We start from the raw sequence: 24,191 nt of genomic DNA on the forward strand, positions 1-24,191 counted from the left end.
AGAACCCATGAATGTGGAAAACAGATCTCTGCAGATATCACTAAGTTAAGGATCTGGAGGTGAGAGCATCCTGGGTCATCCTGATGGGCTCTAAATCCAAGGACAAGTGTTCACAGACAGAAGAGAAGACAGGGAAGAGGGCATGTTAGGGTGGCAGCAGAGGCTGGGTGATGCCATCATAGTCAAGGGACCCATGCAGCCACCAGGAGCTGGAAAAGGCAGGGAGATCCTCCCCCAGAATCCCTGAGTGGGGAGTGGACTGCTGACACCTTGATTTCCAACCTCTGTCTCCAGAAAGGGGCAAAAGAAATTTCTGTTGTTCTAAGCCACAATCCTACATTGAGGGGAAGGAGCTGTGTGTTCTTGTGTGCACGCATGGGGTGGAGGATGCTGAGCCCTGCTGAACATTTAATCGTCCATTTCAAGCCCTAACTGAGGCATAACCAAATACTCCCATACTGCCTCTGGCGGTAGAATCGCATGCTCAGCTCAGCGACAATGCTTCACCAATGAATCCCCACATGGGCCACAATTACTGTGCCCCATGCTAAATTACAGGTGGCCCTCTGTATCCATATCCATACAACCAACCTTGGGTCAAATATATCTGGGAAAAAAATTGTGTCTACACTGAACATGTACAGATATTTTTCTTGTATTCCCCAAACAATGCAGTACAACAACTATTTCCCCAGCATTTACATTGTATTTGGTATGCTAAGTCATCTAGAGACGATTTAAAGTATACGGGCAGATGTGTATAGGTTGTATGGAAATGCTATACCACTGTACATAAGTGACTTAAGCATTCACAGCATTTGGCATCCAAAGAGGGTCCAGGAACCTGTCCCCCTAGGTAACTCAGACAGCAGTGATTGTCAAACCTGGATTGGGGGCAGGTGTTGATTTTGCCCCCAAAGGACACATGACAACTCCTGGAGACATTTTTAGTTGTCACAACTAGGGGATGTTCCTGGCATCCAATGGGTTGAGACCACCTTACAATGCTGAGGACCATCCCCATCCCTCCACCTTCTACTGCCACAAGGAATCACCTGGCTCCTGATGTGTACCATGCTAAGTCTGAGTAACTGTGATGTGTGGAATAGTGTGAGGTCACACGGGCCCCAGATCTCCCAAGCCAATGTCCTCATCTTCAGCACAGCATGCATGTTATCTACTCAGAGTCTGAGATGCTCCACCACTTGCCCTCAGAGGTGGCTCTACAGAGCAGGGATGCTGTCTGCTCTCACCCCAGCTGGCTCCCTGAGCCAGCACCATGGCAGGTCCTTAATAAAAGCTGGCTGAATAAAAAGGGGACCAAATGAATAAGAGACACGGGACCCACAGGCCCAGCACACGGCAAGTGCTCACAGAACGTTGGCCAGGGTCTTGCTGTCTTTCTGAAGGTACCCATCTGGCCACTGATGTTGAGGGACCCACATTCCCAGTGCCTGAATCCCTCAAAAGCAATGCTGAATGAATGGTCATTAAACATCTCCTGCATACCAGGGCCATGCAGGCTCCTGGTCAAATCTATCCCACTGACCAACTTCCAGACAAATCCCACTTGAACCATTTTACAGACAAGAACACTGAGGCTGAAACAAGTGACTGAACTTGGCTGAGGTCAGCCAGCCAGGACTGGGTAGGCCTGAGACTTGGGCCCGAGTTTGATTATAAACCCCTCTCTATGTAGCATGCAGTGGCCCCAGAGACGATCCCCCCATACATACACACTTCCTGCTTTTATTCCAACACCTCAGCCCCGGTGGTATTGCCATTGTTTCTGGGTTCTGGAATTTTCTGCTGGGCTCCATGTGGAGTCCACCTGATTTCTCAGCTAAACCCAGAATGTCAGTCTCCTTCCTCAGGCCTAGGCTTGCACTGGGCTGCAGCATGAACACGCCTCTTCCTGCCTTTGAGGGTCAAGACAAAGCCATTTATTTCCCTCCTTTCTCCTTTTTATTCCTGGACAAAACAGTTTGGGGCACATCTGCCTTTGAGGGACCACTTGTGACAAGCCCGAGGCACCATACAGAATGATTCTCTGGCTAAGCCACCTCCAAGTAGAGGGTGGAAAATTCTGATCTTGCCCCTCCCTATCCCAGCCACAGGTACTGCTGTGGTCAATTATCTGTGTCTTTAAAAGTTTCCTCCCAGAAAACAAATATTTAAGTGAAGTCTCTAAGTAAAAGGGGCGTGCGTGCACTTTCCAGCTCACTGGAAATCTCTGAAGGGTTTGAGAGAGGAGGTTTGGCTGTCAGAAGCATTCGCTTCCAAGGCACAAGTACCAAATGCAAGCACAGCCACGCCCACCATCCCCACTGTATGGAGGGCCAAGGCCGGGCACAGAGAGGGTAGCAGCCTGCCCAGGGTAACACAGCTGGGAAGAGCCAGAGCCTGATTCAGACTCAAGTGGAAGAACTCAGGAACTCCACATTTCCTTCTCTGTAGCCTCCATGAGTTCCATCTGGATCCTGCCCTCATTCTCCTGAGGCAGAGTGTCCCAGCCTACAACTGCATACCTACTGTGTGCCTGGCATGGCCGGGTGTCCATGCCCGGCTCATGACAAGCCCATGGTGTCCTCATCTGATGGAGGAAGAAACTGAGTTTTAAAAAGTAGGCAAAGCCCTTTGGCCAGCCTTTGGCAGGTCTGATTCAACTGTCCATGGCAATACCAGCAGGTGCCCACCCTGTCAATGCTGAGTGGGATGGAGCCAGTGGCCCATGTATTTGGCATACAAGGGCCCAATTGGAGGCTCTGAGCTCCCCATGCCATTATTCCCTCTCAGCCAGAGTGGGCCCAACCTGTTGGTGGCACCAATGTGCACAGTGCCATGAGGCAAAGGGACTGCAGCCAATGTCCGGGGTCTCACAGGGCAACAGGGTGAAGACAGGGGAGGTGAATGGAGCCTGCACATCCCAAACCTCACACCCTTAGCTGCAATGTCACAAGAGGGCATAAGCAGGAGAGAACTCAAGGCAGGGACACATAGGGACAGAGAGAGATCGAGATGCAGAGAAAGACAAAGAGGGTGTCACACAGAGACAGACAGACAGAAACACAGAGAAAAACAAGGAAACAGACAGAACGAGATGAAAACACAGAGGCAAAAGGAGAGTTCTCTCTCTGGGCTAAGTTATACCTTCTAGAGAATGAGTTGGGGCTCTGTCGCATAAATCAAGCCTTGCTAATATATCTGAGCCACAAGAGAGCACAGATCTGCAAGAGGAGACCTCCCAAAATGAGACACATGTCATGTTCAAGTGCTTGGCTTCTGGCTTGGGTTTGTGCCTGCTGCTGATTGCTGTGTGACTCAGGGTGAGACAGCATACCTCTCTGGGCCAGCAAAGGGGATGCTAAGTCCCTGCACCTGTCAGCAACCTCAGAGTAGCTCAGCGGTTCCTCTGGAAGCTGGGTGTCTTAGCAACACTAGCACTGGTGGCAAGGATGAGCCCAGAGAAGAGCTAGTTGAGCCCTCTAACCGTCCTCAGATGCTCCTGTGAACGGGGATGGTACAAGCAGGAGCAGAAGTCTTCCATGTGAACACACAAGCCGTCTCATGCCTCAGTCCAAGTTGGAGAAAGCCTAGAGAAAGCATTTGACAAGAAGTAGCCTGAACAGAGCCTGCACAGAGAGGTCAGAGCCCTGGGTTCTGGCTCTACCTCTGCCTCTCTCTCACTGTGCATGCCCGGGCAGCTGCCTTTGCCTTTCTGGGCCTGGTTCTGCACCTCAAATCTTTAGGGTCCTTGAGACTAATTCTGCACCATCGCTGGCAGAACCCAGCCCAGCTCTGGGATCATCAGCTGTCATCCCCCACTCATCTCCCCAGCTCCACAGAGTCTGATAAAAGAGCCCCAAATTCCAGCCTGTGGCCCACTGGCCTAACCCACTCACACCAAGCCCAAGGCTCAGAGGGAAAAACCACCTGTCACCTCAGGTTCCCCAAGGCGCTCTCCTTTGCTAATCAGAGGAGATCTCATTTTTACTTAATAACAAACGAGGACAGCCCCAACCCAACAAGCACACAACATGGACACTCGGTCATTCTGAGAGGCCAAGAGGAGATGAAGCAGGTGTCAACTAATCCTCCCTAAAAATAGGGGCGACAGGCATTTGTGTCCTGCAAATGAAGTTGGAGCGTCCACACTTAAATCAACCACAAAGCAACCCCAGCTCCTGTGCTGGCCTGTCCATGCAAATGCAGAATCTAGACTACAATTCCTGACCAGCCCCGGGCCAGGGAGGAATCCCACCTCAGGGAGTCTCCTCACTGATGCACCCCTTCCCCCTCTCCCCCAGGTCCTGGGATCAGGAGCCTCTTAGGCTCTGATTGACAAGGAGTCTGCAAAGAGTAACTTTCTGAGCTTGGTGGATAGACCCCCTCCCTGTGAGTACAGGCGGGGAGGAGTTTTCATTGTTGTTTCAGTATTTTAAGCAACATAACAAGCTTACAATATCTGGGGGCTCCTCGTCAGGCTGCCTTTTCTTTAGGGAGGAGAATCTCTGTTGGCTGCGTGCAGAGAAGCGGCGGAAAGATTCCCTGCTCCGGGAGGCCAGGTGGCGGAAAGAGGAGGTGCTGCGCTTGAAGGGGCTCCTGCCGGCAGGCTCCGTGCTTGACCGCTCATGGCCCACCGTGCTGGTCACTAAGTTCAGGGCTTCCTGGAAGGACCTCCGCACGGTGCCCACCCACTGAGTCATGTGAGTCTGGGCTACTGTAAGCTTGTCTCCCAGGTAATCCATGGGGCTGGGTGGGAGGAGAGGTCAGGAGAGAGGAGAGAGCAATCTAAAGGCAATGCCGAGTCCTGAACCTGGCTCTCTTGCTGGCTGCTCGGGCTGGGTAAGTTCTGGGCTTGCTTGAGCAGAAAAGCCAGCAGCGCGCTTCAGCCAAATCGAGGGTAAATACACAGGAGGGAGCGGGGAGCTGCCCGCGCAGGGCGCACTCAGAACGAAGGAGAAGAGGCAGCAGGAACCGCCCGGGAGTCCACTGGAGTTGGAAGCAAAGCCCCGAGGGTCCAGTTCCAGTGCTGAGCTCTCACCCCGCTGGATGGCCGGCCGGCAGCCAGCGGCGATCCCTCCAGGGTGTGACGGTCCCAGAGCCCCGGGTGGGGGCGGGCAGAGGCGCAGGCTCCACGTCCTCACTTCCCTTCAGGTAGGGGCCCCTAGAAACCCAGCTGGAAGGTCTCGAGGGCTAGCTGCCACCTACAGCTGCCCACAGCCCCACTCTGCTCACCTGACCCCTGCAGGTTTCTGTCCTGGGGCTCTAGGTGCTGAACCTGTGGGCCAGCAGACAGCTAGCTCATTTCCGGAGGCAGCCACCTGGGCCCGGGTCCCCTAGCTGAGCAGCCTGGGATGACATCAGTCCCCGTCTTAGCAAGAGGCTTTTCAGCCCAGGAATGCAGGAGGGGCCTCAGGGAGGCGGCTGCCCGGGGAGCTGACATCCGCCCCCATTTTTTCCCCCTAAGACCCAACTCACTGGCTGTCCCTTGGGGCTGACGGTGACTTCACACGCCTGACAGGCTGCCTGCCCCTGTGCCCTCACCACAGGCGCACGCGGAAATGCGGCGGCACAGGCGTGCATGTGGGCGCACGTGGGTGTGCGTGTGTGGGCATGTATGTTGGCGATGGGCAGCCGGGGGAGGTCGGAACCACAGGGAACAGCGGCCTCTGCCTAGCGGGCTCCAAGAGGCGTCTTGGGATGTTGGCTGCTGTCAGTCTGTCTCCCCCTCCTGGCGCCTCGGGTCAGTTCTTCATTCCTCTCTTCCCTGTCGCTGTGTCTCCAAGGCTTCTCTCTTACCGTAGCCCTCTCCTTCCTCTCTCTTGCCTTTCTGGCTTTCTCACTGCCACCTCCCTGGAATACAGTACTGAGCCAGGTGAGAGCTCAAGAGGTCTGCCCCCACTCAGACCTGAGACAGGCTGTATTTTGGTAGGGCAAGGTTGTCATGGCAACCTAGGGCTCAGCATCTGCCCCATCTAGGGCAGGCAGCCTGGTAACAACTGGAAAGAGTCGCGGTTTACAGGGGTCACATGTGAGTTTGCTGGGTTTTAACCCTTGTGGGGCTGGAGTATTGGGGGTTGGGGAGAGAAGACAACAAAAAGTGAAGACCCTGGGAGTGAGTGCAAGTCAGCACAACTAGATCCTGGACAGCGAGGCTCGCTTGTTGGAGGCACCTTCTCCTTCCAAAAGAAATCCTTGCCCTGCTGCCCCTTCTATAGGTGAGGACATGCAGACTCAGAGAGGTAGATCCACTTATGTAAGGGCACACAGCAAGGATCCCACCAGGGCACACACCAGAGTCTCTTGCCACAGCGCTGACTGGTGCCTGGCCTGCAGGGAGGGCTTGGTAAATATTTATTGGTAGAACACCAAGTTCAGGACGGAAATCCAGATGGGTCCAAATGCCCTGTGTTCTTTCCTCCACCTCACCTCAGTTCTGAACAAATATTTGCCCTCTAGACCCTGGTCAAAGGGCCTTGCTCGAGGAAGTCTGACATGAAGGCCTCTGACAGTGTAGCCTACAGATCTCCTCGTCCTGGATTCCTGGTCCCTGTAGTGCGTCACCTGTTCCAAGCACCAACCTTGGCCTGGTCCCTGGACATAAGACTAAGACAGTCCTGCTGCTGAGGGCCCAAAGCATAGGATTCTGGTGGGACAGCTATCTCCTGAGGGTGAAACTGAGTGCCATGACCATCCTAATCACACACAGGGATTCACTCGTGAATATGCTTGGGAATTCACTTGACAGGGGAGGAGACTGTGGCCAGAGAGGTGCAGTCAGCCCCCAAGGTCATGCAACCTGACCTGCAGCCCCCTGAGACGGCTCCACAGGTCCTCATCTCCCACCCACTGTGTTCCCTATGAGTCAGGCTGGTCCACAAGCCCAACACAGTAGGCAGAAGTGATGGAGTGGCTTCCCAAGTACACTCACGGACAGCAGCAGAGCCTCCAGCTTGTCCAGGAGGTGGGCCTCGGGCAGCCAGCAGCTGCCATGGTTGCGAGGATGCTCAAGAAGCCCCATGGCCAAACCCTTTGGGGAGACTGCAGCCCCCTGGCCAGCTATGCTATTGAGCTGCTATGAGAGTGGGTGCCTGTCCCCGGTCAGACCCTTAAAGGACTGTATCCCTGGCCAATGTCATGACTACATCTCACAAGAAAGCCAGAGCCACAGCCCATTTCTGGACCCTTAAGGATCTGGAGGCACAAATGCCAGGGATAGGGACCAGGCCCAGGAGGAAACAGGAGAAATTATAGGGGTGACGGGGGAGTCAGTTCACGGGATTGGGGCAGGGCCACACTCTGTAGCCTATCCACCTCATACACCAGGATTCATGGTCTCACTGTGCCGACAAAGAGACAGGCAAGGGCCAGACACTGCCCTTGAACACACACTCCTTGTGCTGAAGCTGCCTCAGAAGCCCTGCAGCTGGTCATTAAGAGACTCCAGGTGGGGACAAGTATGAGAAGAGCCACACCAGAAGTCCCTAGAGGACTGGGAAAGGATGCAGCTTGGTGGCAGACCAGCTGGACACAGAGGTGGGAAGTCTACTGGGAATAGCCAGATTCTCCAGGAAGGAGAAAGTAAAGCAACAAGGAAAAGATACCTGAAAGGATCACACTCGGTCCCAGCATGTCATGGTGTCTCTCCCATGGGCAGAATTGGAAACTGATATAGATTTCCCAGAAATAAAAATAATGGCCTGCCGGTTAATGGCATGCCTGCCCAAGTGGAGGGCTAATGTGCACTGATGTCCATCATTTACTCTGAAAAGCATCTTGGAAAATGGATGGGTGGATTTTTATAAAGCAGACAGAGAAAAATGTGAGCAACTGCAGAATCTAGCTGGTAGTGTATATGTCTTCTCTGTTTTTTCTGCATGTGACAAAATTTTTATAGTAAAAGGCTGTGGGGGCGAGGGTATATGACTTTTGACCCTGTGGTTACTAATCTGGCTCTGAGCCCAGGAATCTGCTTTGGAAATAAGAATGGATACAAATGCTTTGCCACGAAGATGCTCATTACAGCTACATGTACAATTACAAAAAATTAGGAGCATCCTAATCGCTCCACAAAGCAGGATTTGTGTAGTGCTGTGTCAAGCCATATGGCTCCCAGAGGTAAAGGAAGAAAGAACTAGTCATATTGACCCTGTCTTTATTTATACTATTGATTCTTTGTTCAGCATGGACTTTTGCATTAATTTTAATTTTTTAAAAACTAAATTAAAAACAGATATAGTGGTGCATGCCTGTAAGCCCAGCACTCTGGAAGGCTGAGTCAGGAAGACTGAAGTTTGAGCTCATCCAAGGCACCTTAGTGACCCTGTCTTAAAAGAAAAAACCACCAAAAAAAAGTGGAATTAAACTATTATTTATCTTGACTACTAATTTTCTTTGGGGCTCCATAATTTGATGTGCTAGGAGAGTGCCTGCCTCGCTGCCTCCCCCATTCCCAGCACTGGTCCTGCTAAATCAATAAAGTGCTATGAGTTATTTAACCTCTCTGATTTTCCAAACATGAAATCATCAATCTCATCACTGTCATGGACATAGCTGGGACCTCTTCAGCCAGGTGCCCCTTTCTGTTGCCATGAGTGCTAGTTACACAAAACTCAGAGCTTTAACCTTCTCTGGAGATTTGCTCTTGCTCAAAGCCGTGCCTAGAAGGCCACAGCTCATGACCAAGCAGAGTGGAACCCAAAACCCAGGGCTGTGCCTTGTGGCTGGGCCAACCCCATGAAGGAGCTTGAGAAGACCAGCCTGAGAATGTGTGTCCTCAGCTCGGCCCCTGCTCTCACCTGCAGCCCTGGCCTCCTAGTGGGCCCACCTGAGAGGATCCCTCCACCGGTCACACACACAAATCCCCATCTCAGGCTTTGCTTGGAGAGAGCCCAGCCTGACACCACCACGTCACATCCCCACTGACAAGTGCTTCCTGTGCGCGGGTAGTGCATGGTGTCATTGTGTTTCATCATCACGCTGCATCCTCATATTACATCACCATATTATATCATCTTGTGATGCTGTCATCCTATTGCATCATTGTATTACATCATCTGTTGTTCCCAAAATGAAATCAGGTTGTGTTATGCTCAGCGCTCCTATTTTCCAGATAGGAAAACTGGGGCAGAGAGAAGTTACATATGATATCAGCCTAAGGTCACACAGCTACTAAATGGTGGAGTTTGTGCCCCCTACCTCACACCTTTGCCAACGTGGATGTCCTGGTCTTTGCCAAATCGATCTCAGTGGGAGACAAGAGGCAGAAGAGCAGAGGCCAAATGGCGGGCGGGATCGCTCTGCTCTGCCTCTTCCATGCGAGGGAAAGGGGTGCAGATCAACCTGAGGGGCTGATGGATGCTAGCTCGCTCCTGGCTTCCTGTGGGTACAGTTTGGTCTGGAAGTGTGACTATAAAAAGCACTGCTCCCTGAAAACTGGGCCAGCACAAGCACTTCCTCCCGGAGGATTTTCCTGCAAACTCCTCGCTTCTCTCCAGGAAACTCATGGGATGTTGCTGAGCACCAGAAAAGAAAAAACCATCTCCTTACATAATGAATCCAAAAAATTTCAGGGAAGCCGCTGAGGTCCAGGAAATAGGTGTTCTGTCTGTGATGGGAGGTATGAACCCAGAGATCACGGTTTCTAGATGACTGTGCGCAGTTACACAATCAGAACATGTCATGGATTCGTTCAACAAACGTTTCCTGACCTGTTATTTTGTGTGAGTTCTGTGCTGATCCTGAGGGGAGCTACAGTCTCTGAAGGACTCAGGGTATCGCTCTGAGTCTCAGACATCAAAGGAGCAGGGTGTCCCAACAGACTACTCAAACCTGGGGCTCTACCATTTTCTCCCAAAATCAGATACAAACATACATACTTCTGGAATGCCTTGTCTAGTGGAAGAAAAAGCTAGGAGGAAAAAATGAACACTTTGCAACACAAGTGCCAAGGGCTGGGATGGTCAAGTGAATAACATCCTACACAAAATAAGAGAGAAGGTGAAACCCAACTAAGAAAGCAGCCTGAGGAAAGAAGAGTGAAGAGATGATCCTTTACTGAGGCCTTGCAACAGGTTGAGGGTTATCTGAATGGGGCTTTGATGGATGAATAAGAGTACTCCAAGAAGGCTCCAAGAGAGCAAGGGCCAAGAGGTGTTGCCACATGCCGTCTTCATTCTGGGGTTCTGTCGGCTCATCCAGACCAAGGGCTGCCTTCCTCCCTCTCCCATCCCTATTAGGCTTCACTCACCCCCAAGACAACCTGCAGCCTTTTCTAAATCTTCCCCAGGAGGTCTCACTTACATTACCCTCTTCACAACCTGCCTCCTATAGAGTGGCCATGCCAGGGCTGTGCATCCCAGACCACGGTGGGGATGAAGAAAGCGGTGGTGCTGTGGGACTTCCCAGGAGCCAGTCACCCTCACATCTCACCTCACTGACAGGCTGAACAATCCCAGAGGGTGCAAGAGCCCCACTTCAGGTGGACAGAGAGGCTTAAGGGCAGGGATGTAGCTGAGCAGTAGAGCGTCTGCCTGGCAAGCAAGAGGCTCTGAGTTCCATTTCCGGTATGAAAGAAAAGAAAGAAGGAAGGAAAGAGAGAGAGAGAGAGAGAGAGAGAGAGAGAGAGAGAGAGAGCAGGGACTTGCTGCAGGTCACGGAACTGGTCAGTGCGGCTCTGAAATTGAACCGGGCCTGTCTTATTCCTAACCCTGGAAGGGCCTCCTCCAGTCTCCTCCTGTGAGGATGCTCTGGACGGCCACTTCTGCAAGTGCCAAGCCAGGGCGCGCCTGCTCTGCACGCCTCAGGGAAGTCAGGAAGCCCCACAAAGGACCTGGTCAGCGGTGACCCCGCTCACCTCCAGGGGGCCAGAATGGAAGCTAGAATATATGTGCCTGGTGCACAGCAAAGTCTCTACAGATAGATGGCAGTCAGCGGCCTGATAATCATTCCACTACGTGCAGACCACGGTGAGAGATGGGCGCCATGCCTTCTCTCATTCAGATGTGCGCATGCTCCTTTCCCTCTGCCCAGCACATTTCCGCCCATCTCTCCCTGGTCAGGGTCAGCTTCTATTGTTCTCCATATCTCAGTTTAGATGCTCCCTCCTCTCCTGGAACCCTCCCCAGATTCTTCTCGAGAGTCTGTCTCTGAGCTCCCACCCTGCCTCTGTTGTCCTCACCCAGCCACATAGCACGCTGGGCTCTGACTTGATTTACCCATCAGTCTCCCCACTAGATGATGCATCTGTGTGTAGCAGGGATACCCAGGTCCCCCAGCAGGTCCCCCACATGATCACCACGTGAGATGAGGGGATTACTGTGGCTTGGACCCCAGTCACAGAACTCCCAGGGCAGACTGGTTTCCAAGGCAACAGGGAAAAGAATTTTGATAAGGGGGAAAAAATAGGAATGACTTGATCTTACAAGTCGGTCCCTTTTTATTTATAAACCAAGCCCATGACTATTTCCTTGTGTTCATTTATCACATTCCGCTTCACATAGTCATTTAATGACCTAACATGCCTTTAATTAACCTTGAGAGGAGGGAAACAAAATCAGCCAGAAAGGAAATCTTTCTAGAAACACCCGGAAACTCACAGCCCTTCTTTCCCAGCCACACCCTCAGCTCCAGTAGGACACAGCATTTTCCACTCTGGGGAGCATCTGCAGTGTGGCCAATCTGTCATCGCAGCCCCTCCTCAGAGACCCAGGAGTCTAATACAGTAGCCCCTGATCTCCTCTAATATAGGGGCATCACTGGCACCCCATGGTGCTGGGGGACCTACCGCCTCTCTTGGGGGAGCCCTACTGGGCTCCATGTGGGGCCACCCTGCCCACAGTTGCAGAACATGTTTCTTTCCTCCCCAGCAGCTGAACTGCCACATCTTTGGGTCAGTTCATGAAAGAAAGCAAGATGTTCTTGGGTAGCAACAAATTGGAACTGAGATGAGGACACACGGTGTCCCCAAGATATTTATTTCTGAGTGGTGAATGTGCAGCACTTGGCTGAGCTGCTCCCAGGCAGCACCCTGAGATGTTAAGGGTCCCTAGGAGGATAATTAAGAAGGATGAGTGGAAGGATTTTCTTTCCTGATCCCTCCCTCCTGTCCTACTTCTGCTTTCAACAAGTTTATTGAGGACCTATGCACCATGCAGGGGCTGGGAGACAGCAGGCCACGGTATTTGGGTTTGTGGCAAATATAATAATATAGCACCATAGCTGTCACTCATTCAGGGCCTACTGCGTGCCCTGTCCCCTCCTTTACACATAGAATTCAGTGCTGTGGTCTGAATGTGTTTCCTGAAATTCTTATATTGGAAACTGAATTCCTAGTGCAACAGCATTGGGAAGAGGCACTGAGGTCATGAGGCCTTTGACGGTCATGGATTGATGTCCCTATAGAAAGGGCTTTAGGGAGCACCAGGTGTGCTCTCTGCCTCTCTCCATCTGTCTCCTTTGCTCTTTGGCCACATGAGGACAGCACTTCTCTCTCAACCTTCATTTTGCCATGTGCCCCTGCAGCAGGGAGGTTTTCAGCAGACACCAGTGCACTGACCTTGTGATTTCCAGCCTGCATATGGGAGGAAACATCTCTGCTCTGTTCACATCACCCAGCCTGGGCCCTCTGTCATAACAGCACAGAGCAGGCTAAGCCAGCCAGGAGGCCTGCAAACCCCTCACAGAGATGGAGAAACCAAGGCTCCCAATGGTCCAGGTGATAGGTAGCGAGGTGCAGCACATGGCCCTGACATGTGCCTAACTGCCCGGGGCCCTGGGACTCCCCACTTGTGCCAGCCACTGTGAGGTGTAAAAGTCTTACTAGGTGTGGTCTTCTCTCCCTCTGACTTCACTTCTCCTGCTCCTCCTTGGACCTGGGGCAGCCATGAACAACACAGGGCTCCCCAGAATGGCTTTGGGGACCCACCCCCACCATCCTCAGTTCCAACAAGGACTCTGCCACATCCAGGGCTCCAGCACTAAACCAGAGGTCTGATGGCCTCAGAGGGCATAATAATAGTATTAATGCTGGTGGCTTTTGTTTTTTGTTTTCTGGTAGTACTGGGATGTCCTACTACTGAGCTACACTCTCAGCCCTTTCTATGGGGTCCTACTATGTTGCCTGAGCTGGCCTCAAGCCTGTGATCCTCTTGCCTCAGTCTCCAGAGCTGCTGAGATTGAACAGTAGTAGCTCTTTTCATCAGCAGAGCTCTGAGGTCACAGGACCGTGATGAGTGAGTCTCAGCAAGTAGAAAACACCCAAAGACCAACAGAGAAGCAGCGGAGGCAGGGGTAGGGAGCCGGAACCTCCTCACATCGAGTGAAAGTCAAGGCCATTTCTGCCCACTTCACACCATAGCTGAGGATGTGTGAAATTGAGTCCCCTAAGTGCTCTATGTTTGGAGCCTGGGCACACAGAGGCAGCCCCTGCAGAGGGCTGTGGACAAGTAGCCTTACCTTACCTGTCATGCTGAGCCCCTGCATTCTCCTCGAGTCCCCAAATGCTGGGGCTGCATGTGGCCCACGGGGCTCACCGGGGTTTCTGAGGACACTCCTCTGTCAGAGGAGACCCAGGTGCACAATGCTTTCCCCCACCTGCTCTGGGCTTCATTTTTCCCACATAACACCATGAGAACAGGAAGGGCTGCTGGCCCAGCAGTCTGCCTGGCACCTGCAGCAGCCAGGGAACCGGAAGCCCTATGGCTCCACATCCTGCTCCTCAGGCTGACCCCAGGGACAGTTCTGCTGCAGGGATCCAACAGGAGAGCCAGCCTTCTTCCCTCTGCTGGACCCCAGTCCAGCCAGAGAATAGCAGGGCCAGCGAGGAAGCAAGAGAGACTGTAGAGAGTCAGGAAAGTGACAGAACCACAGGAGAACACGAGCAGGGCCGCTAGGGTGGAAGGGGTGGACAGGCAAGTTCGGGGGACTCTGAGTCACCAAGATGCTCGGGGCTCATCACGGGCACGTGTTGTTGCTCTAGACACAGATAAACATAGGAGGGCTTGTTCTGTCCTGGACACTGGCTTGTGACCCCACAGTCTGACCCACACAGAGCTGCCTTTCCTCTGCATGGTACACACCTTTCCTCGTGGGCTTGAAAGTCACGTCATGGAGCAGATGGCACCTCTGAAACAGAAGCTCAGAGATGGGGCAGTGCTGGGGCAGAGCCAGGCTGCACACTGGATCTGCAGCCTGCAGGCTGGTGACCTCCTCACAGCTACTCTGGGGTGAGCCTTGTCAGAGTCGGGGGGGGAGCTGCACACAAGACAAGGCGCAGGTACACTGTTTCCCATAGGACCACGGCTCATGAGGGCCTCATCAAATGACCCTGAGCCATGTGACCAGCTTGGGCAGAAAGCCAAGCCCAGCATGGTGCCCGGTGAGGCTCTGCAGGCAAGAGGGGCCAAGGAAAGAAGGAAGAGGGCCAGGTTCCTAGCCGTCCTGATCTTTCCGGGACACAGAGGACAGTCACTGGACACAGAGTCATTTTAGGATGCAGCACACAGACTAACCAGACAAGTTGATGATATGTCTCCTACAGAGTCGCCTTGCTCAAGGCTCACGTTGCATTTTCTAACAACACCTCTCTGAGCCTTGGTCCCACCATCCTAAGCCCTTCCCAAAAAGTGGGATCAGAAATGAACAACTTCCTTGCAGCCTGCTGTGCAGCCCAGGTTCTCTACTATCTTCACCCACAGGCGGGGCCCCCTTGCCCAGCCACTCACTGGAAAGTCTATCCTGGGGCAATCCCAGGTGCTCTCTCCTTTTTTCTCTCTGTCCCCCCAACCCCAAAGAAGCTTGGAGCTCAGGCAAACTGGTCCTGGTGTCTGCTCCACCCCCCCAGTCTGAGATCTCCCTGAAACTGCAGCAAATGTGCTGCTGGGGTCTGGACAGAGCAACGCTCTTCTCTCAGGGAGGCCTGGGATGTAGGGCTGGAGGCTGGGGGGAGCTGCCTTGTCCCATTGGGGCACAGAGAGCAGCAGCAGATCCTGTGATGGTCCACAAGTCCCCTCCCCAAGCTCTCTGCTGAAACACACAGGGGACAAAGCAGCAGCAGGTTCTGCAGGGTCACCTGCAAGCCAGCCTGTGTGTCAGGCAGAAAGCAGGGGACAGTGTGCATGTGTATGCACGTGAGTGTGCAGCTGGGAGCCCTCATGCCTATGAGCCCAGGTGGGACTGTAACATTAACCACCTCCCTGCCCCTGGTCCCTGAGTGCTCCCTTTCCAACACCCCCACCCCGCTGCACACAGCAATGAGCCCCCAGCAGCAGCAGCAGCAAGTGGCCTTTCCTGGACACAGAGGGAGCAGAAGCAGGTCAGGGGAAAGGATGGCCCCAGTCTTGTGCCCACTGGGTGCCTAGCACTGTGTGAGGCACTGGGCAGGTGCTTCCATCTGCTAGTGCACAGAGTTTTCTGCCAGCAGCCCCTGCGAAGTCTTGTGTCCTCTAAGCAGATGAGCAACAGAGCCACAGATGTGGCCTCTGGGTGGGGAAACCCAGTTAGGATACGAGGCTTTGGAGAAGTCACTGTACCCCTCCGAGCCCCAGCCTCCTCATCTCTAAGTGGAGACAGGAGCAGAAACTGCTTGGCAGGGCTTTTGTGAGGAATGAGTGAGTGCCAGCCTAGAGCTCGCTCTGCACATGGTGTGCGCTAGCTCACTGAAGGTCTGCACTTACCCACTTACTGTGGTCACACAACTGGATTTGAACCCAGGTCTTTCTGCTTCCAAACCTTAGTATATTCTCTGTTTCTGCTACTTTGCAACTCCCCCACCCCTACTTGGGCCTCCTCCCTTGGCCTGGGAGCCCACCCCACCTTCCTCCAGACACAGGAAGGGAAAAGGCTACACTGGCCACCAGGCCACCCTCTTCTTGTGCTCTGATGCCATCTCTTCTCATTAACTCAAGGATGTCACACTGTGTCTGCTGTCCCTTGTCCCTGGCAGCACCTACATCTCCCCTCCACTAGGGCAGCCCCATCAGCAAAGCCTCAAGGCCGCCCATCTGTAAAAGCCAAACAGAAACCTCTTCAAGGCCACCATACTCCCTGCTTTTCAATTTGATGGACATACCAGGGTGTGGTCTCACTCCCACTGTGCTTCCTCCTTGCTCACTACTAGACTGGCCATGCTGGCCTCGCTATGCCTCAACCTAAGGTCATTACCACCTCAGGGCCTTTGCATGTGCTGCTCCCTCTGCCTCAAATACCCTTTTCCAGTTCCCAGCATGGCTGACTCCTTCCAGATCTCTGCTCAAATCTCATCCTCTGAGAAGCCTTTCTGGTCACAGTCTCTCTGCCACATGACCCCATCTGACCATTATCACATACTGATCAGTATGGGGAATGGCTGGGTTTATGCTCCTCTTACACAATCTGTCTCTCTCACTAGCACACATGCTGGGCTGGGGAAAAGACTGTGTTCTTACCCACTACTGATGCCTGGTGCCTCCAACGATGTCTGGCACAGAGAAGGGGCTCAGTTAACATTTGCTGAGTAGGTGCATGAAGAAATGAATGAACACACCAAGAATGAATGAATGAACACACAAGTACTTAGGTCACTCTAAGGAGCTTGGCTCGTCTCAAAATGTGGATGGCGATCCCAACCCTCACTGGACAGGGACAGGACTAACCCCGACAGACCACAGCCCAGGGGTGATGCTCATAAGCACTTGTCCTCTGGGTCCAGCAGGGACTCAGCAGTGGGCACCTCCTCTCACCCCCTCCCTGCAGAGAATGCATTCCCAGCCAGAACCGTGGACTGGGGTTGCACAGTGGGAGGACTACCGGAGACTATGTGTCAGCCAGTGACATACGTATCCCCTGTAGCCATGGCAACTGCCATCTTCAAGTGCAGTTCTGTCTCGCCTGAACTTTTTACACAGAAATTTCTAAAGGAAATGTCCAGACTCCTTTTTCTGGTGACATTCTCAGAGAAGACACATCCTCATTTGACTCCAAGAGGAAAAATGTAAAATGTTACACTCCTACAAGGGAAGCTGATTTACAAAGGAAGGAGAATTTTGTTTTTAAAAGTGTGAGATCAATTCTGAGAGTAGGAACCACATCATCATCTTGTCATCATCATCATCATAAACAAACAGCACTTCTGTTTGTAAAGGACAGCCTTATACTTTACTTGTTCACTTAGTCATTCAACAAGCATTCACTGAATGCTTACTATGGATCAAGTCCTGTGCTAGGGTTTGGGGACATAGCAGTGAGTGAGACAGATGAAGACCTGCCCTCGTGGAGTCTGCAATCCAAAGTGACACGGGTCCAGTGGAAGAACATTACCAACAAGGAACAGCAGGAAGCAGCATGGCAGAGAGAGGAGCAGCCTGGGGATAGATAACAAGTTGACAATGGCCTACTGTGTGTCCCTGGGCAAATCACTGAGCCTCTCTAAGCCTGTGATAAAATGATGGTAATAATACTGCTTACTGATGGTGCCACTTGAACCCACAGAAATGACAGAAAAGTGCTTTGTGGTTGTGTGGTGTACAGCAAGTACTCAGTTCCCAGTAACTCCAATTGCCTTATAGAGGAAGAGAGACCCAGCCACAAGACCACCTCACCCAACAAGACCTTGAAAAAGTGCTCTGGGTGTGAGGTTTTCCCAAAGAAATGCTGCTGTTCTAAAAGACAGAGGGAGCCTGGGAGACATGTGAGGTTTCAACTTTCTAACTAAATATGGGGGGAAGGTAGTAGGGGAAGGAAAATGAGCTGAGCTCTGAGCTTAGCCTAGCAGCTACCAGGGAGCCTGAAGGGGCTGGAGTCCTGGGTAGGGGTCCCACTGGGAGCTCACAGCACTGATCAACACCAAGGGGGGATGCTAGAGACCTGGCCACTGCAGGCTTCTCACCTGACCAAACACACTGGTGGGACTGAGGTCTTGGAGACCAATGAGGAAGACAGTGCCAGAGCAGAGGATCCTGAGCCCAGCATGTTGGGGTGCACAATTCCTGAGGCCCAAGAGCAGGAAGACCCCTTGCAGGAGCACAAGCCAGACCCCGGGAACCCTGCTTGCTGGAGGGTGCCTGGCAACTGCTGAGGTGTATGAATACAGTCTCGAGCCAGCATGAGGACTCATACTCAGCTTGTGCCCATGAGCAGCCCAACCTGCCTCAGCTTCCAGCCACCTCGGCATCGTCACAGACTGACCCTGACGCTCGGAAACCACCTGTTCCTCTCTCTTCCACCCCAGCCAGCCCCACCCTCCAGAAAGTCTCTATTCGGCCTTCAGATGACCAGAAAGTCCATGGCCAGATTCCTCTCCTGCAGACAAAATATAGGAATACACAGACACGCCTGCAGGTGGGTGGTCACCGTGGCATTATTTACACTGCATGCAAAACCAGAAATGACCTATATGTTTCAATGATAGGGTTTTGATATGAGTCTGCAAGCAACTGATTTATTATGGTCTTCTTGCAGTCAACCCTCTGCTAATGTTAGTCTGTATTTGCAGCCGCTTCCCAGCACTAGCATCACTGTCCTGGCTCCACCTTGGATCATCAGGCATTAGATTCTCAAAAAGAGCACAAAACCTAGATCCCTCACATGTGCAGTTCATAGTAGGGTTCTGTCTCCTATGCAAATCTAATGCCACGCTGATCTGACTGGAGGCAGAGCTCAGGCGGTGATGCCACGGATGGGGAGCAGCCATCAATACAAATGAAGCTTTGGCTCCACCCACTTGCCGTTCACCTCCTGCTGTGTGGCTTGGGAGTTTGGGGACTCCTGCCTTATGTAAATGGCATAGTATTTGCATAGTCTACCAAAATCCTCCCATATATTTTAAATCACCTTTAGATTACTTATCATCCCTAATACAATGTAAATGCTATGTAAGAAGTTGCTCTACTGCATTGTTTAGAGAATAATAACAAGAAAAAAAGTCTGTATAAGCTCGATACAGATGCAGTTTTGTTTCAAATATTTTGGATTTGCAGTTGGTGTATTCTATGGACACAGAACCTATGGATACAGAGGACTGACTATACAGATAGACACAGTCTCTGTCTCTCTCTGTAACTCTCTCTTTCTCTCTCTCCCTCTCCCTCTCCACAGATATAGAACATGCACAGAGTATCTGAGCATGCTGAGAACATTTCCAAAGGAGACACGTGAAACTGTGGCCAGCTCCTGGGAAGGGGGCCACAGGCTGGCAAAGGCAAGGAAACTAATCTTGATTCAGAACCCTCCTTTGCCCTGTAGAAGTATTAATCACATCTCTTATCACCTTTTCAACAACAACCAAAAAGTTACTTATTTTTAATGTTTGAACATCATCTGTGTCACATTTTCTGCTCTGAAAATGGGAGCTGGGTCCTCTGCCCCTCGGTGTGAAAAGACACTACACTATTGCATCATGGTACACACATCATTTATGTGCTGTCACCCTCCTTTGGGACAAGGAAGGTACACCCATCCTCAGAAGTTGCTACACCAAAAGAGCCACTTCCACCTTTTTGTTTGTTTGAGATGGGCCTCGCTATGTAGCCCAGGCTGGCCTTTGAACTTGCAATCCCCCTGCCTCCTAAGTGTGCCCCATCTGTAAACTTTCACTTCTTGAGAGCTTTTCATCTTACCAAGTTACCTTCACAGAGTACCAACAACTCCAGTGCTACCCAGTTTACCTCAGCATCTGTCTAATGAAGTTCGCAACCCTCAGCCCTCCCTAAAGGTGGCAGGTGCTGCCAGATGTCCAGCCACATCTGCATTACTGGCTGGGGTGCCGTTACCCCAGGTGCTGGGATCTCTGGCTGCAGCAGCTCAGGGCCACTCTTCTTAGTCCTCAGGCAGCAGAGGAGATACTGCCCACTGAGCTGAGGTGGGGGTTGCCTCATGTTACCCTCTAGAACCCATGTCCCACCAGGTTGGCTCTGCCCCAGGTCACACCCACATAAATCCCCAGCTTAGACTCTGCAGCTGGAGACCCCAACTGACATACCACCCCTCAACATCAACTGGGGAATGCAGTTTTTCAACCTAGCTGCTGAAAAACTACTGAAACTGCATCTTTGGAAGTGGGCAGCCTCAGCATGGAGAGTTGGAAAAAGCGAGACAGGTAGCCAAGGCTGGGGAACAGGGTCCTGAAAAGAGAAAAGGAGGTCTCTTCTGCCTCTTTTACAGATGGGAAAACAGTGATTCTGCTGTCTTGTTTGCAAACTCAAATTCAAAAGAGGAGATGTGCAACCAGCCTGGCCTTTGTGTTCTGTGGCTGCTGCTTAGCTGCAGGGTTAACAGGCCTGACAGGAGCACACAGTGACCAGGGCTGGCCCTGCACAGCACACTCCCCCACCCCAGCTGCCCCACACAAACTGCTCAGCTAGCTCTAAATTTAGAACCACTCCTGTGGTCAGGAAGAAGGGTCCCTGGGGGGTGCTGTTCCACAGCCTGGAGGCACTGGGGCTCGCCAAGAGGGCCTTACTCCAGCCTCAAGACCAGCTGGGTATGAAGAAAATGTGGGAAGCGACTCTGGGGCAGGCTTTCAGGACTTCCTGTCCATCTGTGCAGACGGATGGGCAACAAGAAGAGTCTGCAGTGGTGGGGTGGGTGGGCCAGGCCGAGCAGATCAGCTTCCCTTCTCTATCCATTCTCCAGGACAGAAACTCCTACAATGATTATGGCAGCACAGGAAGCACTTGCTGAGCGCCTGCTGTACGCCTGACTCTGTGCTAGAACCCTAGGAAAGAGACAATGAGATACAGGTCTGATGCTTGAGAAGTTTACTTACTCACTTATGCAGTCACATGATTAGTTCAAAATGCATTTGTTCAGCACCTACTGTGTGCTGGACCCTGTTCTATGAGCTAGGGCAGTGGTGGCAAACCTATCATTGAGAGTTCTAAAACGTTCACCATCACTGAACTAGGGAATCCAATGAATAAGACATGTCCCTACCTTTTAAAAAATTTCACTTTTTCACTCATTCATTCAGCTTAACATTTACTGAACACCTACTGTGTGCAGGATCTCATGCTAAGAAATGAGAAATGAGGAAGACATAGACCCTGATGACGAAAAGTTTATCCGCTCGCTCATTCATGCTTTTCACTCCTTCTTTCACTCAGTTCTATAAACAAGTATTGAGCACTTGCTGTGTACACAGCCCTCTGCCAAGTACTGTGGATACAGATGTGAGATAAGATAAAGCCGGTGCTGGCAACAAGATTACTGCAGGGGTTCCTTGGTGCATCCACTTGGCCTTCACTGACAGACACGCCTGGCTTCTGTGCAATGGGACAGGGATACAAAGCCACAAAATCATGACTCTCAGTCTCGCTTGTCCACTTATTCTTCCATTCATTCAGCACAATGAGCATTTATGGGGTGCCTGCTGTGTGCTGGACAAGCACAGGAGAGAAGGCCTTCTCTTGAATAGGGAGCAACTTTCCACTCAGTGCACCGAGCATATATTGAGCTCCTACTGTATGCCAGGCCCAGGGCCATGGAAACCAGGCAGGGGGGGAGCTGGCCCCACACCACTGCTGCTCCAGAAAGGGTTGTGGGCATGGAGAGGGCAGCATTCAGGGCCAGGGAGAGCAAAACTGCTGGAAAAATAAACCCCAAAGGGAGCATTTAGTGAGTGAGGAATGAGTCAGATGTCTGTGGGCGAGCCTGCAAGAACTCAAGGAATAGTCTCAGTTTAGAGGAGGAAACAGCCCACACCCTCCAAGAACAGCACTGAGCTGCTGCAGCTCTGCCGGCCCCTTCTTCCCTCTCAGCAGGTACGGCCAAGACAACTACAGGCTTGGAGGCCAGCCAAAGGCTTCCAAAGGCACCAACACAGGCCTGCGCTTAGTATACTTCCTTCTGCCCTACACACTTGGGACATTTCCTCCTGGGCCACTCCTCATTGAGAGGTGGGGTCCATGTCCCTCCCCTGTGACTGTAGGATCCAAGAGGGAGCAGCAGAAGTGTCCTGTGTGCCACATGAGGGTGCGTGCTGTGAGGAGGCCTAGCCACACCTCACATGGACACTCAGGTCACCCCAGGTGCCAGGATAGAGGATGAGGGAGCCTCTAGATGATCCCAGCTCTTCCTCTCCAGGCTCCAAATCAGGGGGCAGCAGACCCACTGGCCCCACCTGACCTTCTATCCCTCAGGGTCCATGGGTGCGACCTGCAGTAATGTGACACTCCCTGCCATGTCTAGAATTGTGCTGGGGGACCAGAGGTACCACCTCCTCCAGCCCCCACCCTGCTCACCCCAGGGTCTGACAAACAGGAATGCAAAAAAAACAACTCAGCAAACTGATGTTCTGTGTATGCAGGACCTGGGGCCTCACCCACAGGACACAGGGCCTCTGCACACCCTGAGGAAGGCCACCACTCTGCTCAGCAAGCCTGGGTGACTCTGCAGGCTGTCGGGCCAACCTGAACTCACGTGGCAGGTTACCTCTTTGTTCCCAAGATGGAACTTAGGTCATCCCTCCGGGAGCAACAAGCTGGAGGACAAAGGCCGCTTTCACTGGGCCCAGGCTGCTTGGCAAACACAGCGGTCAGGGTCAAAGCTGGGAGGGGTGGCCATGGCACGGCCCTCGGGAAGGTGGCCAGGCAGGCCGGTGGCACTGAGGGCTGCCAATGTCCTTTGCTCTCCTCAGATGGATCCTTTCCAACCTAGGCCTTCAACAGAGTGACAGCAGGGCACCGAAAGGGTCTGAGGAAATATCTGAAACTTCAGTAGAATGCAACATGCTAACGAAGGCTTCCCGGCAATGAGGTCAAACATGAACACAGACAAACACAGCACAGGTCTTAAAGCTGAGAGCCTGGGGTCACATGACTGCTGACCCAATGCTGATCTTCTGCAAGGGACTTCAGCTCTCGGAGCACCCTTCCAGGACCACCGTGAGGACAGAACGGAACAGTACAGTACCGAGTGCTCCACTGAGCATGGCTGCTATGGGCAGAATGGTGGCCCTGCCACATTCTTAGGGCAGAGCCTGACCCCCAGCTCCTGGATGTGCCTGTATCTGCAGATCAGCCAGAGGTGATTAGGTTACAGTGAGGCACTCCACCTGGAGTCTTTATAAGAAGAGGAAACACAGACACACAGACACAGAAGTATAGCCACATGGGGAAAGACCACGTGTGGATGCAGAGGGAAGGTGCCACCCTCAAGCCAGAGACAGAGAGCTCAGCAGACACAAACCTGCCCACACTCTGCTCTTGACTTCCAGCCTCCAGCACTGTGACACAACACATTTCCTTTGTTTAAGCTGCTCAGTGTGTGACACTTTGAAATGCATATTCGTTTCCTACCAAATACATAGGAAGAACAGAGTAAAAAACCTCCCGTTTTTTACTGTACTACTGCATTTCTGTTATGACCACAAAACAGTGTTATGTCGACATGAACACACTTCCATTTTATTAATATAAATGCTTGACATAAAATCTTCACATAACATTCAACAGAATCCATCTGCAGCTGTCTCTCCCAACCTTGGGATTTCCATGAAAAACAAGATTTTCTTTAATCTACAGAGTTTCTTTTATTTTTTTTCTTTTAATAGTTTTACATTTTCTAACTGACAAGCCAGGCATGGTGGCACACACCTGTAACACCGATACTCTGGGAGGCTCAGGTAACAGGACTGCAACTGGAGCCCAATCTGGGCAACTTAGTGCCTTAGGGAGACCCTGTCTCAAAAACACTTTTTACAAATTTTTTAAAGGCTGAGGATATAGCTCAGTGCAAAGGCTATGGGTTAAATCCCCAATACTATACAAAGAAAATTTTCTAACTGACATAATATTGTACATATTTGGGGGTAGAGTGGGACATTTCAGTACCTGTATACATTGTGAGATACATCATACATCATTATGAGATCGGTGTAACTGGAAGATATATTTATCCTTTCTTTGTGTGGGAAATATTCAAAATCCTCTCTCTTAGCTATTCTGAAGCATCCAGTGAACTGTTGTCAGCCACAGCCCCCTACTGTGCCAAACATGACAAGTTACTCCTGGTATTCAACCACACCTCATGCCTGTGAACCCTCCTCCGCACCGCACCTTTCCCAGCCTCTACTAACCACTATTCCATAAACTACAAGGATTCAGACCACATTTCCTGACAACCTCCTCCCTCATGTTCTGCTTCCCCCTTGCAATATTTAAACTGTGTGCTCTGATCACAGTGACAGACACAGACATTCTCAGCCCTCCCACTTC

At 51.9% G+C, this 24,191-nt stretch overlaps 1 protein-coding gene across 7 annotated transcripts in view; it reads right to left on the minus strand.

Annotated features, from left to right (window-relative positions):
- Kiaa1671 (KIAA1671 ortholog) overlaps nucleotides 1-24,191 on the minus strand; it is a 190,983-nt gene that overhangs the window by 70,039 nt on the left and 96,753 nt on the right. Inside the window, exon 1 of one of the 7 annotated variants that reach the window (XM_004843335.3) lies at nucleotides 4,461-6,250. The exons of the other annotated variants lie outside the window; for them this stretch is intronic. Within the exon in view, the coding sequence (XP_004843392.1) occupies nucleotides 4,461-4,748 (288 nt within the window). The 5' untranslated portion in view covers nucleotides 4,749-6,250. Of the gene's footprint in view, nucleotides 1-4,460; nucleotides 6,251-24,191 lie in introns of those variants that run through there. 7 annotated transcript variants of the gene reach the window in all.

Source organism: Heterocephalus glaber, unplaced genomic scaffold (assembly GCF_053883595.1).
Source record: "Heterocephalus glaber isolate CG9 unplaced genomic scaffold, H.glaber_assembly_v1.0 deba00001687, whole genome shotgun sequence".
Lineage (NCBI taxonomy): Eukaryota > Metazoa > Chordata > Mammalia > Rodentia > Bathyergidae > Heterocephalus > Heterocephalus glaber.